The sequence below is a fragment of the Condylura cristata genome, unplaced genomic scaffold, assembly GCF_000260355.1.
Source record: "Condylura cristata isolate star-nosed mole 26May11 unplaced genomic scaffold, ConCri1.0 scaffold00001, whole genome shotgun sequence".
In the NCBI taxonomy this organism is placed as follows: Eukaryota; Metazoa; Chordata; class Mammalia; order Eulipotyphla; family Talpidae; genus Condylura; species Condylura cristata.
This window is the reverse complement of record NW_004567102.1, coordinates 9,527,733-9,542,444: the sequence shown is the minus strand read 5'-3', so window position 1 is coordinate 9,542,444 and position 14,712 is coordinate 9,527,733. Positions and strand designations below refer to the sequence as shown.

General features: G+C 43.3%; 1 protein-coding gene across 3 annotated transcripts in view; it reads right to left on the bottom strand.

Annotated features, from left to right (window-relative positions):
* Nucleotides 1-318: 318 nt before the first annotated feature.
* Nucleotides 319-14,712, bottom strand: part of GLTSCR1L (GLTSCR1-like) — a 32,229-nt gene continuing 17,835 nt past the window's right edge. For 2 of the 3 annotated variants that reach the window (XM_004673489.2, XM_012723908.1), the window contains 7 exons: nt 11,560-11,665; nt 10,659-10,759; nt 9,409-9,470; nt 8,173-8,318; nt 6,837-6,931; nt 5,105-5,207; nt 319-4,049 (listed from right to left, as the gene is read on the bottom strand). In XM_004673489.2, coding sequence (XP_004673546.1) covers nt 3,262-4,049; nt 5,105-5,207; nt 6,837-6,931; nt 8,173-8,318; nt 9,409-9,470; nt 10,659-10,759; nt 11,560-11,665 — 1,401 coding nt within the window. In that variant the 3' untranslated portion in view covers nt 319-3,261. The remainder of the gene's footprint in view (nt 4,050-5,104; nt 5,208-6,836; nt 6,932-8,172; nt 8,319-9,408; nt 9,471-10,658; nt 10,760-11,559; nt 11,666-14,712) is intronic. The other variant, XM_012723916.1, reaches the window with a different exon arrangement.

Here is a 14,712-nt window from a genome sequence, read left to right as displayed (position 1 = left end):
ACAAACATGAAGATTGAACAAAACTCTTTGCAGGTTGAGGCTCACTTATTTAACTTTACAAAGGACACCAGGCTTCCTTTCTCATTTAAGGACCCAGGAGACTAGAGCAGAGTTGGGAGGCCAGAGAGGCACATGACTAAACTTTTCTCACTAACTTGAATTTGTAACTGTTAGGAAAGGCTTCTCACTGGCAGCCTGCTTTTTGGTAAGGATGAATGTATTTAAGCAGCACTCCCACTGTACACTTACCTTTTTTTTTTTTTTCTGGGAAAAGGTTGAAGTCTTCCTAGTTGCAAAATCAAGACAATCACAGTTGCACATTTTCCCAAATCTTTGGCTGTATTGCAATGGTTGTTTCATTTTGTAATCTCCAACTAAACATTTCCTAACCATGGATTAACAATATAGTTACTGACTGGTTTCTTTTTAACAGTATTTATCCAACATAACAAAATAAACTGCAATTTGTTATACTTTTTTTTACAAAACATTTTATAAATATTTTTACAAAATGTATACAAAGCAATTTCAAGTGAGACATACTATACAAATGAAGGTATTTAAGCAAATAAAGCCCACACCACACTGACAGTGAGTGACGCGTCCTCTGTAAGTCAAGTCAGTCTGTAAGGCCTCCCTAATCTAACAAAGTCTACTAAATTCTTCAGAGCTAAAATAGTTCTTTTTCGTAATTGCCAGTTTAAAATTTGCTTTATCTTTAGGCAGTACTTAAGGACACAGAAAATCAAATGCTTAATAACAAATTCACACTTTTCCACAACAACAACAGAAAAAAAAAAAAGAAAAAAGAAAGAAAATGATTTTTGTTACCGTTACAAGGAGTTCTAAAACTTAGCTTTGACTAACGAACCTGAACAAGTGAACTGGCCATCTGAGGCCGAGCTCTCTCACCCTTCACCAGCGGGGGCTCGACATGTGAGTTATGACCCATGTGCACTTAACCTAATCACAGGAGTAAAATACATTTCGTAATCTTCATTTGTCATTATCTAGAATCTTTCCTCATGAAAAGCAAACTTACATACAAGGACACAAATAATTTACAAGTTTAATTTTGGTAAATTAGGCTCTCCACTTGCTAGACAAGTGTTTGGGCTTTAAAACCCTTTAAGATGGTATATAAAAGCAAGGATTGGGGAAGAGGGTAGGATGGGGATCTACAAGAAGCTTATCTTGTCTCTTAAAAGTTCCACTGATTTGCAGTAATTAATGTAACTCAGTAGCCTATGCGAAGGCTTCCAGGTTTAAAGTTCCACAATGAGAAAAATTTGATCAGGAGGGACCACCTTTAAATTTTGCTAGGAATTTATGGGAGCATGAGCCCTAAGAGAAGAAGAGCCTATAAAATCATGGGGTTCAGGGCAGGGTGTTATCCCCGGGCTGCCCAAACAGAAAGTTCCAACTGGCAATATCAACTTATCTTTCTAATATGTTACAATATAGGAAAAAGGGGGAATCTGCAACTTGGACATTGGCACGAATGAGGAAAAAATGGTAGCCCCCAAAAGGCCCAGATTTTCCAATTTCTATTGGCGGGTGGTGGGGTGGGGAGAAGGTCCTTTGCTTTTCTAAGACTGGCTGTCTTGTGGGGTTTCTTTGCATGGTAGGGACAAGGGGCAGGGAGCTATAGGTCTTCTGCTGCCATTTATTCCCCCTACTAATCAGAAGCTTTCCTTTCCATCACAGGCCAATCTGGAAAAGAAATGCCCAACATGATGATAATTGTGGGGGGAGGAGGGTCATCCCCATCTTGGGGATAGTCAAAAGCAGATTCTGCCAAGGAGTCTGAGCGGAGACCAGCAGGTACACCTCCAAGGCCAGAGAGAGACAGAGCAAACGAGAGCGTGCGTACACACAAGAGGGAGGGTGAAGGTGTCCACACTGCAACTGGAATGACCTCTGGGTCGGAACAGCTCAGGGCCGTGCGCGTGCGTAAAGAGGGCACGACAAATACTGTCATGTAGCTTTGCCAATGATACGAGATAACTGATGGTTACGGTGACATTGAGAATTAAAGGAACAACAGAAATGGGGTGACCAGGGGCAGGGATACACGGAAGGGGAGTGGGTGAAGCTCCCTGAAAAGAAATATCAATAAATAAAGCAACGTTACGTTCGCTAACATGAACACAGGCCAAACACAGACCGTGACAGGGCATAGCCTTCCGCTCTCCCAAGTGGGGATCCGGGTCTGATTCTCCTCTCAGTGGTGGGCCGGCTGGTTACTTTGGTTTGTCTGTGTTTTGGTAGTGATGGCTGCCGGGGTGACTACTGTTCTCAGACAACTAGAAGCATAAACAAGGCCAAAGTCCCTTACAGTTTTAACTGAAAAATTGCAACACAGTTTTCAAATGAAAGTGCTTTTGATGCTTGGCTATTTGTTGTGGGAGAGGGTGCAAAGAGAGGTTAAATGAAATAAAACCCAGCAACAAACAAAAATATACATCATATGTTGACTACCTCCAATTATAAAATGCAAAACTCTTAGTTTTTCTCAATAGTTAACATATATATGCTTTTACATATATACATATTATATTCCTCGCGGCTCTGTCTCGGCCTCCCCTGTACACTGTGCCACTTAACTGGTTTCCGTTTTCCTTTATTTAGCCTGGTGGAATTGTCTCAAGTTGTGCTGCTGCAACTAAGGACAGAGCACTCCCCAGATGAAATTCAACACAAATACGCTGAAATGGTTGAGCAGGGAGAACCATGAGGTCTCTCCTCCAGCAGCAACAAAAAACCCCCAAAGCCACAATTTGGAGATGCAGTGGGATAGTCTTTACCGAGTAGCTTCTATCAGTCCTGTTTGATTTTCTGTAATAAGTCTGTTCCTCTCAAATGACCTCTGATTGTCAGAATTTTACCCAGGGCCAAGTGTACTGTGATCTCACTGAGTTACAGTGTTCTCAAAAAAAAAAAGGAAAAAAGAAAACCCCCAAACAAATAAACAAACAAACAGAAAAAAATGACTACAAGCACTTTCATAAACACTTGAAATGTGTAGGGCCTATCAGACTGCTTTCTAATAAGAATTAATTTTGCTCAAGGATCTCCCTGTAACCACCGCAAGTATTGCTCTTAAACAAAGAATGGGATTGAGATTAGAAAGAATAACCTGTGATGAAAGATCAAGCAGGCTGGAGACAGGAGACCGATTCCATTTGCTTTTGCCAGGAAAGAATGTAACTTGTCCGGGGTGGGGGTCTCAGGGGTGGGGTGGGGGAAGGGCTGCTGCTATTAACACTCTAGGATACTATTTACAGCTGCTTCTAAAATGGAGTCAGTTTCTACAACGCCTTCACTGTGGTCCGGGATGAACTTTTCCAGGCAGTTTTCCTGCGAAGCCATTGGAGAAAAGTTGGGGAAATCTAACTCGACGGAGCCGCTAACCGTGGGGTCACTCTGGGGCTGCCGCCCAGCTTTTTTGAGTTCCAAGATGTTCTTAAAGGTCGTTTCTAAACTCTTAGTGAGCTGGAGATCGGGCTGCGGCTCTCCCGACCCTTTCATGATGTCTGTGTGTAAAACTTCATTCTTTGGAGAATTCCTCAGAGTTTTGTCCTGGAAGGAATTGTTACACGTCATCTCCAAGTGAGAGTCGGCGAGGATACCGGAGAGTTTGCTCTCAGTACCGTGATCTGGTCTGGACGAGATTTTGCGGTGGCCGTCGGGGCCGGGCGAGCACTCGCTGGCCTTTGCGGAGTCTCTCCGGCTGGTCTTCTCTTCAGACGCGTTCCGGTAATGCACTAAGCCCACTTTGTCAAATTTCGGTGCTCTGCCGAGGCATTCCGTTTTTTTAGAAATGTTTCCTTCCGCGGAGACCACGATGTGATTAGGCACTGGATGAAATTGGTCATGATTCGTTGGTTCGGCCACGCCCGGCTTGGCTCGGTCTCTGCTCTGGGCCTTGGCGGTCAGATGTAGAGAGCTGGTTGTTTTACTGCCGTGCTGGTCACTCTTGCCAAACTGTGTCTCGTGAGCAGCTTTGTCAAGTTTGACGGAGCAACAGAAATCAGCCTGAAAACCCTCTGGAAACGGGAACAAGAAGAACATGAGTAAAGGAACATGAGCGATCCGAGGCCACAAAGCACCCCGTGGGTCAGGAACAATGCCCCTGCCTCGGTCAGTCTTTGGTGTCCAGAAAGATGCCCAAGCACAGGGCTTGAGAGGGAGCCCTCTACAGGCAACTGAGGCCGTGGTGCTACAGCTTCTAGATGAGGCTTAAGTCTCCTGGAAAAGGTAGTCCCTGGGTGACACGTGGGGAAAATCCCTGGGCGAAAAGATCCACTTTGTTCTGACCTCTAGAGTTTTTAATCACGTTTTTCTCTTAAGAGTTACTTTTAATCGGTTTTTAAAATAGATCGTTACTTTAAAACAACCCCCAAACATAAATAAGATGCTAGTATCAGCCCGGTTTCTTCCTCATAGCAAGGGGTGGGGGGTGCAGAGTGAGCTTTGCAGAGAGCGCGATTAACTGGGTTACTGTCTCTGGGCACTGGTGTGTGAGGGGCCTGGCACAACGAGCTGTACTTCGAGCACAAAACGAATGGTCAACACACCCTCAATGCCATTCACTTGGAAGGCCATTTTGAAAGGGAGAATGTGGGTCAAATCTAATCTGTTCAGACAGAAAGTGATGGCAGGAAAGAAAAGTATGGAAATGGTGTATTACAGTGAGCGCATAGGAGGCGGGGCTATGTCAGACCGATTTGTTCTCTCTTAATAAGCCTTGCAAATAGGAAGACAATCATTTATTGAGATTTAACTAATTTAGGGAAGTTTTCTGACTTCATTTGCTTCTCAAAACTAGAGAAAGATTGAGAATTTTAAGTTTACAATGGGAGAATTACTTAATTGAACATAAAATTCCAGTTTGGATTTTGTAGAATAGACCTTCACAGAGTATTCAGATTCTGCTTTTTTTTTTTTTGGGAGGGGGTGTGTGTCCCACAATTCATGCTTTTTCTTCAGGTTTCACAGTCCAAAGTTTGGTTTAGGCAGAAACTCCGAAGGACTGTGGCCTTGAGCCATGGCAGGTAACAGGGGCAGGAGCCCTCTTTAACTGTGCTCTAGTATTTCTTACCAGGGTCCACAAGTGCTAGACGCTTGTCGCGGGACAGAGAAGCTCTTTCCTCCTGGTTGAACATCCTGTCGATCATTACCATCTCTGCAGAGGGATTGATCCGCTGAAAATGAGAGTTCAGTCATCTCAGATTCCTTTTGATGTGTACAAATATCTCATTGCATTTTTGGAACACATGAAAGAATCAGATACGAGAACTGTGTGTGTGGGTTCTGGCGTGTCTCGTTTTCTCTCATTTATCTTTGTGACAACACTAAATGCATTTTTTGGAAACTGTATTTTTATGCCTTGGCACAAACTGAAAAATTACTCAAGGAGCTATGAAAAGTGGGGCTCCCTTCTTTGCCTCCCTGGGCACTACCTCCCCCACCCACCCAGAGTGTCTCCTCGGAGGACTGGCAGTTTAGAGCTGCATTAGGCACACACAAGTATTTATATTCTTTTTTCTTTCTTTGTTTTTGACACAAATGGTAGCAACTACATACACTGCTCTCTACATAGTAGCTTCCTTATAGCCTCCTTAGCTTAGTAAAACATTGAAAATAATTTCATTAGGATGATCTTTCTCACTTTATATTCGGCTACGCTTTCATTATGCTTTTTTGGAAGCCTCTCCTTAAAATCAGTTTTTTTTTTGACAGAATCAAGTCTTAAACTGTTTCTTAGCCTTTTTTTTAACTTGAAAATTCAGGGTATATATATATGTGTATATACATACACACACACACTTAAGTAAACAGAAACACACAAACATACGTACTTACATTATACTATATGTGTGGATAATGTAATTCAACTAATCACCCAACATTTTCAAATTGGTATCTACTTGTAAGAGCCCAATTTTTTTGTTTTTAAAGATTTACTTACTTATACTTACAGAACTGGGGTACAGGCCAGAGGTGTGGTGGGTGAGAGGATTCACCAGAGACAGAGTGGGGAGTGGAATAGGCAGATTGACAAAGTACACTGCTGAGGGGAGCAGCGGGCGGGTCAGGAGAGGTCTGCCACGCCATGTGGGTCAGCTCTCTGGTCGGGAATAGAACTCGTACTGCAGTGGCTTTGGAGAGCTTCATAATGCGGTGCTTTAACCCGCTGCGCCACCAGGAGAGCCCGAGCCCAATTTTTTTGTTAAGTCTATGGGGTTTTAGAACTGCTTCTAAAACCTGAGACTAGGTATTAGTCTTTCCATCAATTCCTGAGATATCTTATTCCTTTTCCAGTTAACTGATGCTTTAAAGCTAACTTTAGTTTCTATTTGGGGAATGATCGCTCAATTAGAAAGAAGAATAAAACCAATGTTAACATTTGTCATGCCCTCATCTTCCAGATGTTACTCTGACCAGTGTCACTGGAGGTGTGGCCAGTCCACCTGCTCTGGCTAACAGGCAGCAGGCAGCACTGGTGTCTCACAGGGTCCTGGCCTGCATCCTGGCTCTCCGGCTACTCTGCAGACTTACAGCTAGATGACGCTGGGTGAATTACTTAGCCCAAGACCTAATTTCCTTATTGGAACCAGGAAAACAACAGCACTGATTAAGTGTGATTGATCACGTATAGTGCTATGATTCAAAGCAAGAGTCAAATATAAGTTTTTCTACAGTCTTAAGTATCCCTGTTTCTTAAACTATGCAGAGAAGGAAAATAACTCTTTAAAATCATTTTCTCTGAATTTAGAGCTGTGGTCTGTGGAGTTTTAAGAAAAGGAAAGTGCAGGGTAGTGGAGTTTTACCATGGCATCTTCCAGGAGCAGGAATCTATACTTGTTAAGCATAGCTTGGGTCCTTTTCAGGAGCTGAGTGGCAACTGTTTCAAATTCATTGTCCACTTTAAAAAAGAAAGAGAGAGGGAAAATAGTAAGAGAGTGTAAATCATTCACTGAGTCTTTTTATTTTTTGGGACTGAAAATTACTCCATTTGGAAAAAATGTTTTCAAAGGAAAAAAGTATTCTATTGTTTGAACATGTCTTATCTGGGGCCATTCTCTCTTTTTAATGTTTCCTTGGTTAAACATCATGCTTCTGCACTGCTCTCCCTCGTTGTCCACAACACCTAATCAGGGAAACTCATTTCAATACTGGCTTACTTTAACTTTAGCCAGGAAGTCAAAACCAGAACACACGTATCATTACCTATAAAAGAAAACCATGTAATACAGACCAGTAACATAGACAATGAATAGAGAATGATCGATTAGTTTCGATGATCTAAGCCCCCTGCCTGGACTGCAGACCAGTTTTGCATAAAGACACAAACTAGTTCATGGCACCTTGCAGGTTGTGATCCTTCCTTGGTTCTGTACTTTGATGACCTCCAAAGATCTCCCATTTCTATTTCATTCTCAGTCTTCCCTTTGCTGTTTAATGCTGGATCTGGACCCTGTTCCCTGGACTTCTCAAGAGGACTGACCCAGTCCAGCTGCACTCAGATCAGAGACCCTGGTGGGGGGAGCAAGGCTGGTGGCAGCTACAGAGGGAGTAAAGCAGTGAAGGGTCTGACAGAGTCAAGGCGGGCAGTCAGGGTGGGGGGGCGGGGGTGGAACTGAGTGGCACAGCGGGAGAGGCCATGGGCTGAGTCGTAGATTGGGATCGGGGTCTTTCTGCCAATTTCTTAACATAAAGCAATGTCCTAGATTCGCTTTGGACCCTCACAGAATGCTTTGGGGAGCTAACATAAGCGTCTGACTGACCAAACTGGCAGTAACAGCTAAGAGTATGCGTTCTGTCTAAACTCAGGGACCATGGCGCAATCTCTGCATGGGGTACTGAGCCCAGAGCCTTCCTGCCTGCAGCCAGCAGTCCAGACAATGAAAAATGCTGTGAGCGTACTGCCTCAAATCTCTCCATAAAGTACACTGACATTGGGGTGCCCTTTTACAGACTATTGAGGAGAAAAAGTTATAACCCTAAACATGGATTAGGAAATTGTGTTTGTTGGGAACAAGTCAGGTGTGTAATAAAAACAACACCCTGGTTACCATCTGGGCTTCATGACTCTCCATCTTCCTTGGGGCCTCCAGGGGAGGAGCCTGGGGCCAAAACTGCCCGCTGGGGTTACAGCCCATTTACCTTTCTTCAAGTCCTCCTCAGTGGGCATGGAGCCCTGGCACACGTGGTAGGAGAGCAGCCTCTGCACCGCGTCACTCAGTGACCGGAACTGACTTTTATCTGGTGTCACAGCGTGGGCTTGGTCCCTCTGTAACTGCTGGAGAATGCTTCAAAAGAGAAAGTGCCAATGAAATGCAAAGTCACATGAAGATCTAATCATAGAGGTTATTTGCATGCACGGAAGGTAAGATGTGTAAAGGATGCTATTATTCATAGGACAGCAGTTCTGTTTTTCCTTCAGTTTTATATTTTGCACAGTATGGTGGGCGTACAGTTTGTTCTACCCATTTCCAAAGGGATTCAAACTGTGACCCTGGCCCCAGAAGCAGTGTCCTCACCAAGTATTTGCACTTAAGTACTCACAGATGTTGGCAATGCTGGACCAATGTCTAACTAAGCTTAGGGTGACAGTTCTGTCCTAAATTCGGGAGTTTATCATAAAGTTCTCAAGTGCGTGTCCCTGTTGGCACAAGGGATTAAAGCACAGCTCTATAAAGCTATCCACAGCCACTGCAGCACAAGTTCTATCTCTGGCCAGGGAGGTGACCCACATGGTGCAGAGATCTCTCCTGACTCACCCGCTGCTCCCCTCAGCAGTGTACTTCAGTCAATTTGCCTGTTCTCCTCCCCAGTCTGTCTCTGGTGAATCCTTTCACCTCTCCACCTGTAGCCTACATTTCAGCTCTTGCATGCATAAATAAACATATCTTAAAAAAAAAAAGAACAATAGAGCAAATAGTAGGCTCCAATTATATTTGATGTATTTAAAGTTTTTTTAAAAAAGATTTATTTATTTATGCTTACAGAACTAGGGTACAGGCCAGAGGTGCAGGGGTGGTGAGAGGCTTCACCAGAGACAGAGTGGGGAGCAGAACAGACAGATCGACGAATTACACTGCTGAGTGGAGCAGCGGGCAGGTCAGAAGAGGTCTGCCATGCCATGTGGATCTCCTCCGGGGCAGGCGGGAATCGAACTCATACAGAAGTGGCTTTAGCTTCTTAGTGCTGTGCTTTAACCCGCTGTGCCACCAGGGAGGGCCAATATATTTAAAGTTCTAATGAAAACAATTATAGAAGAGATTTTTAAAGTTGATTAGGAAAATATGTTATTTTCATAACCTTACTTCTGTGTGTATTTATTGAAGGCTGGGGACCTAGAGAAACGTTTGAGAGCAGTCATTTCCAAGGGTAACTTACAAAGCTCCTTTAGTTAGTTGTTTGGCAGCTGGCCTTTTCTGTCCTCCCGAATGACTGTCCACCTAAAGATAAAACACACCTGTGATTATTCCCTTTTGCAGGAAAAATGAATAGAATAGTTACACCTAAAGATCACTACATTTCAAATATTTTCAACTCCCAGTCAAGAGCATATTCCAAGGATGTAGAATGTGCCCTGTTAAAAAAGAAAACAAGTAAGTCTATAGACATACAGAAACACATGGCATCAATATTACATAAAGCACTATTAGCTCCTTGGAAGAACTCAGTTTGCACCTCAAAGACAAAGTTACCGACTCCCTTTCCAAATGTATTCTTATTATATTATTGGTACTTAAAAATTTTTTCTTGGTATATAATTAACCTGTAACATTGTATTAGTCTTTGGTGTACAAAATGACAATCTGCTATACCTATATATTGCAAAATGATTGCCACAATAAGTTTAGCTAACATCCATCACCACATAGTTATAAACAAATGCATCACAATATATTTGAATAAATACAATGGTGGGTGCCAACTCCATGAACATCTGCAAACTCAGCGGATTCCACTCAATTCATTTTGTCAGTGGTAAGTAAGGGAGGGAACATTTTTGAATTCCTGAAATATACAGTCCTGGGATGGTAACTGGTAAGGTTCTTCTTTTATTATATTAAGAAGACAAATACACTGATGTCAGAATCTGAAACCTGAACAGCTCCCTCACTGAGCACTCCAGGCAGGCCCAGACTCTAACAAGCTTCATTAAACTATTAATTCCCAAGTTTGATGAGAAGAAACTAAGACCTTTGTAAGCTGTAAACCAAATTTTCCCTTCCTATTTAGACCAACAACTTGAGTTAAAAGACCACAGGAACTGACCATTTATATTCCTCATTCCTGCTGCAGAAAAAAGAATCTCAGCACTACTCAAAAGAAGAGGCCTACTTTTGAAAGATAATGAGAGCTCTCATTTGACAGTAAATTGCATTTTTTTGAAAGCCTATGATGCAGAGGCTGCTGGCATATTATTGTCATGAAGATATGGTAGCATTGCATTGTGAGAAATAGGATAGACACAGCTGCCCTCAAAACATTTCATTACGAGCCTAGCCCTCGGGACCACTCTGCTGTGGGCGCAGGGGGTGACAGGCTGCGTGTGCAGAGGACACCAGCAGAAGATGCCATGATGCCACGCGCTGTGACTGACTACCAGAGCTTTAGAGGCAGAAGCTGTCTTCTACCTGCACAGTCGGCTGGCCGGGAGATGATCCAACTACTTTTTCTTGCTGTGGCTGTGTGGTTCCTAAGGATGCCGGTAGGACTTTGCTTCCAGAATCTTGCCCTATTAGAATTAAGGCATAAGACAATGTTCAGCAGAAGCAGAAAATCAGGTCCCTGGTTTAAGAGACCAGTGGACACAAATTACTAAACATCTCAAGAGGATGTTTAGTAATGTTTAGAAAAATATACAAAATATGCCTTTTGTATATTTTTCTACCAAAGCTTTAGAAGCAGGAGTAAGGATTATTACAGCCTACTTAGGAACAAATAGGGACGATAAATGCAAAAATAAGTGATAATCAACAAAAACTGTCAATGTTATAGTTTCAAATTATCTAAGGTCTGAGGAATAGGCCTCAAGTCAGCAATGTGTGAGTACTACCGAATCTCAAGATATTCACAACTTAAAAAAAAGGGTCAAGGAGAATGATGAAGGATGTCTTTGTCTTTTCTAGTACTTATTGATCAGGGAAGGTGTTCAAAGCTTTAGAAGAAAGGGAGGACCTAGCCCACAACAGTTTTACTTTTGGGGCTTGTAAATATAGAAATATAAAATGTAAAATGGGCATCTTTACATAGTCACCTGGGCCATATAATACTATATAATACTAAGCAGCGCATTCCTGCATGTAACTTGTCATAATTTAAGTAGAAGTGCGTTTCCTTTCTTAGGGATACAATGGTGATGCAGGTGCAACATGGTTTCTTATTCAGGTGGAAAGAACACAGCATGAAGGGATGACTGGAGTGGGGGGAGAGGCAGAGGCAGGACTGCATGCAGAATGAGGGGTGTGAGAAGAGCCTCCTGGGTGTTCGGAGGGCAGGGATGGACTGAGGAGCGTTCACTACAAAGGCTCTGACCTGGCAGCGTGGTACTCAAGAGGCCAGGGATCTGCGCTTGCCTCAGGCCATCTGTGGTCTTGGGAGCAGAAACGGGGGAAGTCTGATTCAAATTTTTTTTCTGAGCCTGTGAAAAATATTACCAAGATGGAAAAATTAGTTTCACGACTTAAAGTTATAATAGATTATGTATCACGTCGACCAAGGCTGGCTTTACCTTCAGGTGAGAATTAAGGAGAAAAGTTTTAAAACATTATTGTCCTATTACTGCAGAAGAAGCATAAAGCACGCACTGTAATATTTACAGGCCCGCTGAGCTTTCCTGCACCATTCAGGAGGGATGCTGGGTTGATACCAGCTGCTGTCTTCCGCCTGGAACCACTGGCTTGGTAGAGTTTAGCTGCAGGGGCTGAGCCTGGAACCTAATTTCTAACCCTGGTAGTTTTATGTCAGGCCTGCTAGGATTTTGAGCCTGACTAAGGCATGTTCCATTCCTGGCCTGTGGGACGTCACCAGTTCCTGTCATATCAGCCCTAGGCGGCATGTAACTGGGAAGTGAAAATTCAGCTGAATATTGGCTCAAACAAAATATTATTAGAAAAATCAATCTGGATGTTTAAACTGTCCTGCACTTCTTTTCTACAAATGAGGAAGATAAACGGATGATATTGAAGGAGTGGTAAGTTCCTTTATGCTCTGATAAGATCTGTTAATACTTTCAGTAAAACAATGAAGGGTTTATAATTATTCTCAAATTTTACCCCTTTATGTCATTACTACTTTGTAGGACAGTACATTTTCAACTTTCCCTTTAGTCATATTTTTAGTGTACCACCTGTAGGCTTAGCATTTAGCCTGCTCCCACAGGTGACTGTATCTATGATCTCGGCATTAAAAAAAAAACAAAAACAAAACACTCACATGTGGGCCTTGCTGATGTCTGTCAGTGGTCAACTAAGCTCATGTTAACATTTCTGTTCTAAACAATGAACTATTCTGAACAAGTACTGTTATCTATTTGGTTCTCTTTGCCAATATTAAAAATGAAGAGGTATGTGACATCACCCCAGAAGGTCTGGAGGTCAACACAAAGCACACAGCGAGGATGGTCAAACTGTCCGGCAAGACAGACAACACATTCTCAGGAAGAGAGTGAGGAGGGGCATATCCTCATTTTCACAGCATTCTCCCTAAAATGTGACCTCACATCCCAATAGGAGGAGGCGCTTCACTCGGAAGACACCTGTGGAGAGGATGGGGCAAACAGAGGGTAGCGGCCTTTCTTACATATATTTCCAGAGGATGAACAAACACTGAAGCCTGACTTGAAAAATAAACAGAACTGATAAAAGTTGGAGAAATGTGATTTAAGATCTTGGACAAGGCTATATAGCTGATTGGGTCCTGAAATATGAGATCAACAGCTGAAGAACTGATCCAGGATAATATGGTCCAACGACTGACGTCCCTAGCACAGCACTGCCAGTATACAACACGTCTGGAGTTTCTTTTTTTCTTAAAGATTTATTTACTTATGCATATAGAACTGGGGTACAGGACAGAGGTGCAGGGGTGGTGAGAGGATTCACCAAAGACAGAGTGGGGAGCAGAACAGGCAGATTGATGAAGTACACTGCTGAGGGGAGCAGTGGTGGGTTAGGAGAGGTCTACCGCTCCACGTGGGTCAGCTTCGGGGCAGGCGGGGTTCGAACTTGTGTTGAAGTGGCTTTAGCTTCTTAGTGCTGTTTATCCACTGCACCACCAGGGAGGGCCCTGGAGTTTCTTTCAATAAACTTAGTTCACATGATGGAACAGAAGCATACTGCTAAGCATACTGTTTAGGAGAAAAGCCTTTTTTGGGGATAAAAATGGCATTTCTCATACTGACCCCCGACTCTCTTGTTCAGATATGACCTGGAGTGACCCCTTAATATTAATTAGACCAATAAAGCACAGTGCAAGCATATATAAGTAGTAAAAGTATAAAGAAAAGCAAAGAAGAAATCACCAGAAAAGTGAGAAGGGCTGAGGGTGGGAAGGCACATGGTGAGGGTGGTTCCAAGGCTCTGGCAATATGCCATTTCTTGAGCCAAGGCGGGGTGTGTGTGTGGGGGGGGTGGGGGTAGGAGGGGGGATTTCCATGAATACTGCTTTATAACCACTAATTTCATATTTATGTTTTATGCCTTTTCTAAGTGCATTCTACCTTACAATACAGGAGCATAAGAAAAAAAAAAAACCAGAAAAATCGAATCTAATGTCAAAACTTGAAAAAGTTGCCATTATTTGATGGTATTTTATGAAGGAGTACTGGTCTCTAGAACCAAGTTGCCCTGTGTAGGGCAGGCCCCTTCCACATGCTCTCAGGCTCCACCTTTTACAGCTATGGCCACAGCCCACCTGAGTAGGAGTGAGGTTGGCACCAGTGTGTTTCATCTTCTGACTAGTGCCTGTGCCATCACTGTCACCCACCCTTTGGGACTAGAACAATCCAATTGTTACACTGTGGGGTGGGAAGGCCTGGAGGGCAGAAGAGTCAGGTGCTGCTGCGGGAGTGCTCTGGCCCTGTACAGAGGTCTGGTCACCCACCTGCACATCAGGAAAGCTTTGCTGCCGTGGGACCCTCTCTGTCTCCAGTTCACTGGGCGCTCCCAGCCCTCCTTTTTTGAGGGCAGGACTTTTGGTTTATTGCTCTACCAGCACTGTGTGAGCACACAGTGGACAGTTGTTAAAGCTATCAACCTGCTCCAATTTCCCCCAAATCTAGGTTGTCCCCATTCTTTTCTAGAAACAAAAGTTATCATTGTATTGATTTTACTGAACTCTTGAGAAAATTTGCTTTGAAATATACTTCTTTCACTAGTAGTGATAGGATATTTTTCTGAGAATCTGCCTCTAAGAACTCTGCTGATATCAATGCACAATTTTAATGTTTTAAACCTGATGAATTAAGCCCATCTTGGTGGTGCAGGGGTTAAAGTCTCAGTGTTGTCAAGCTGTTGCCAGCATGAGTTCAATCCCCCACCTGGGAGCTAACAACCCATATGGCTCAGCAGACTTCTCCTGGCTCATCTGCTGCTCCCCTCGGTAGTGTATTTCAGTAGCTCGACCTGTTCTGCTCCCCACTCTGTCTCTGGTGAATCCTCTCACCCCCCTGCACCTCTGGCCTGTACC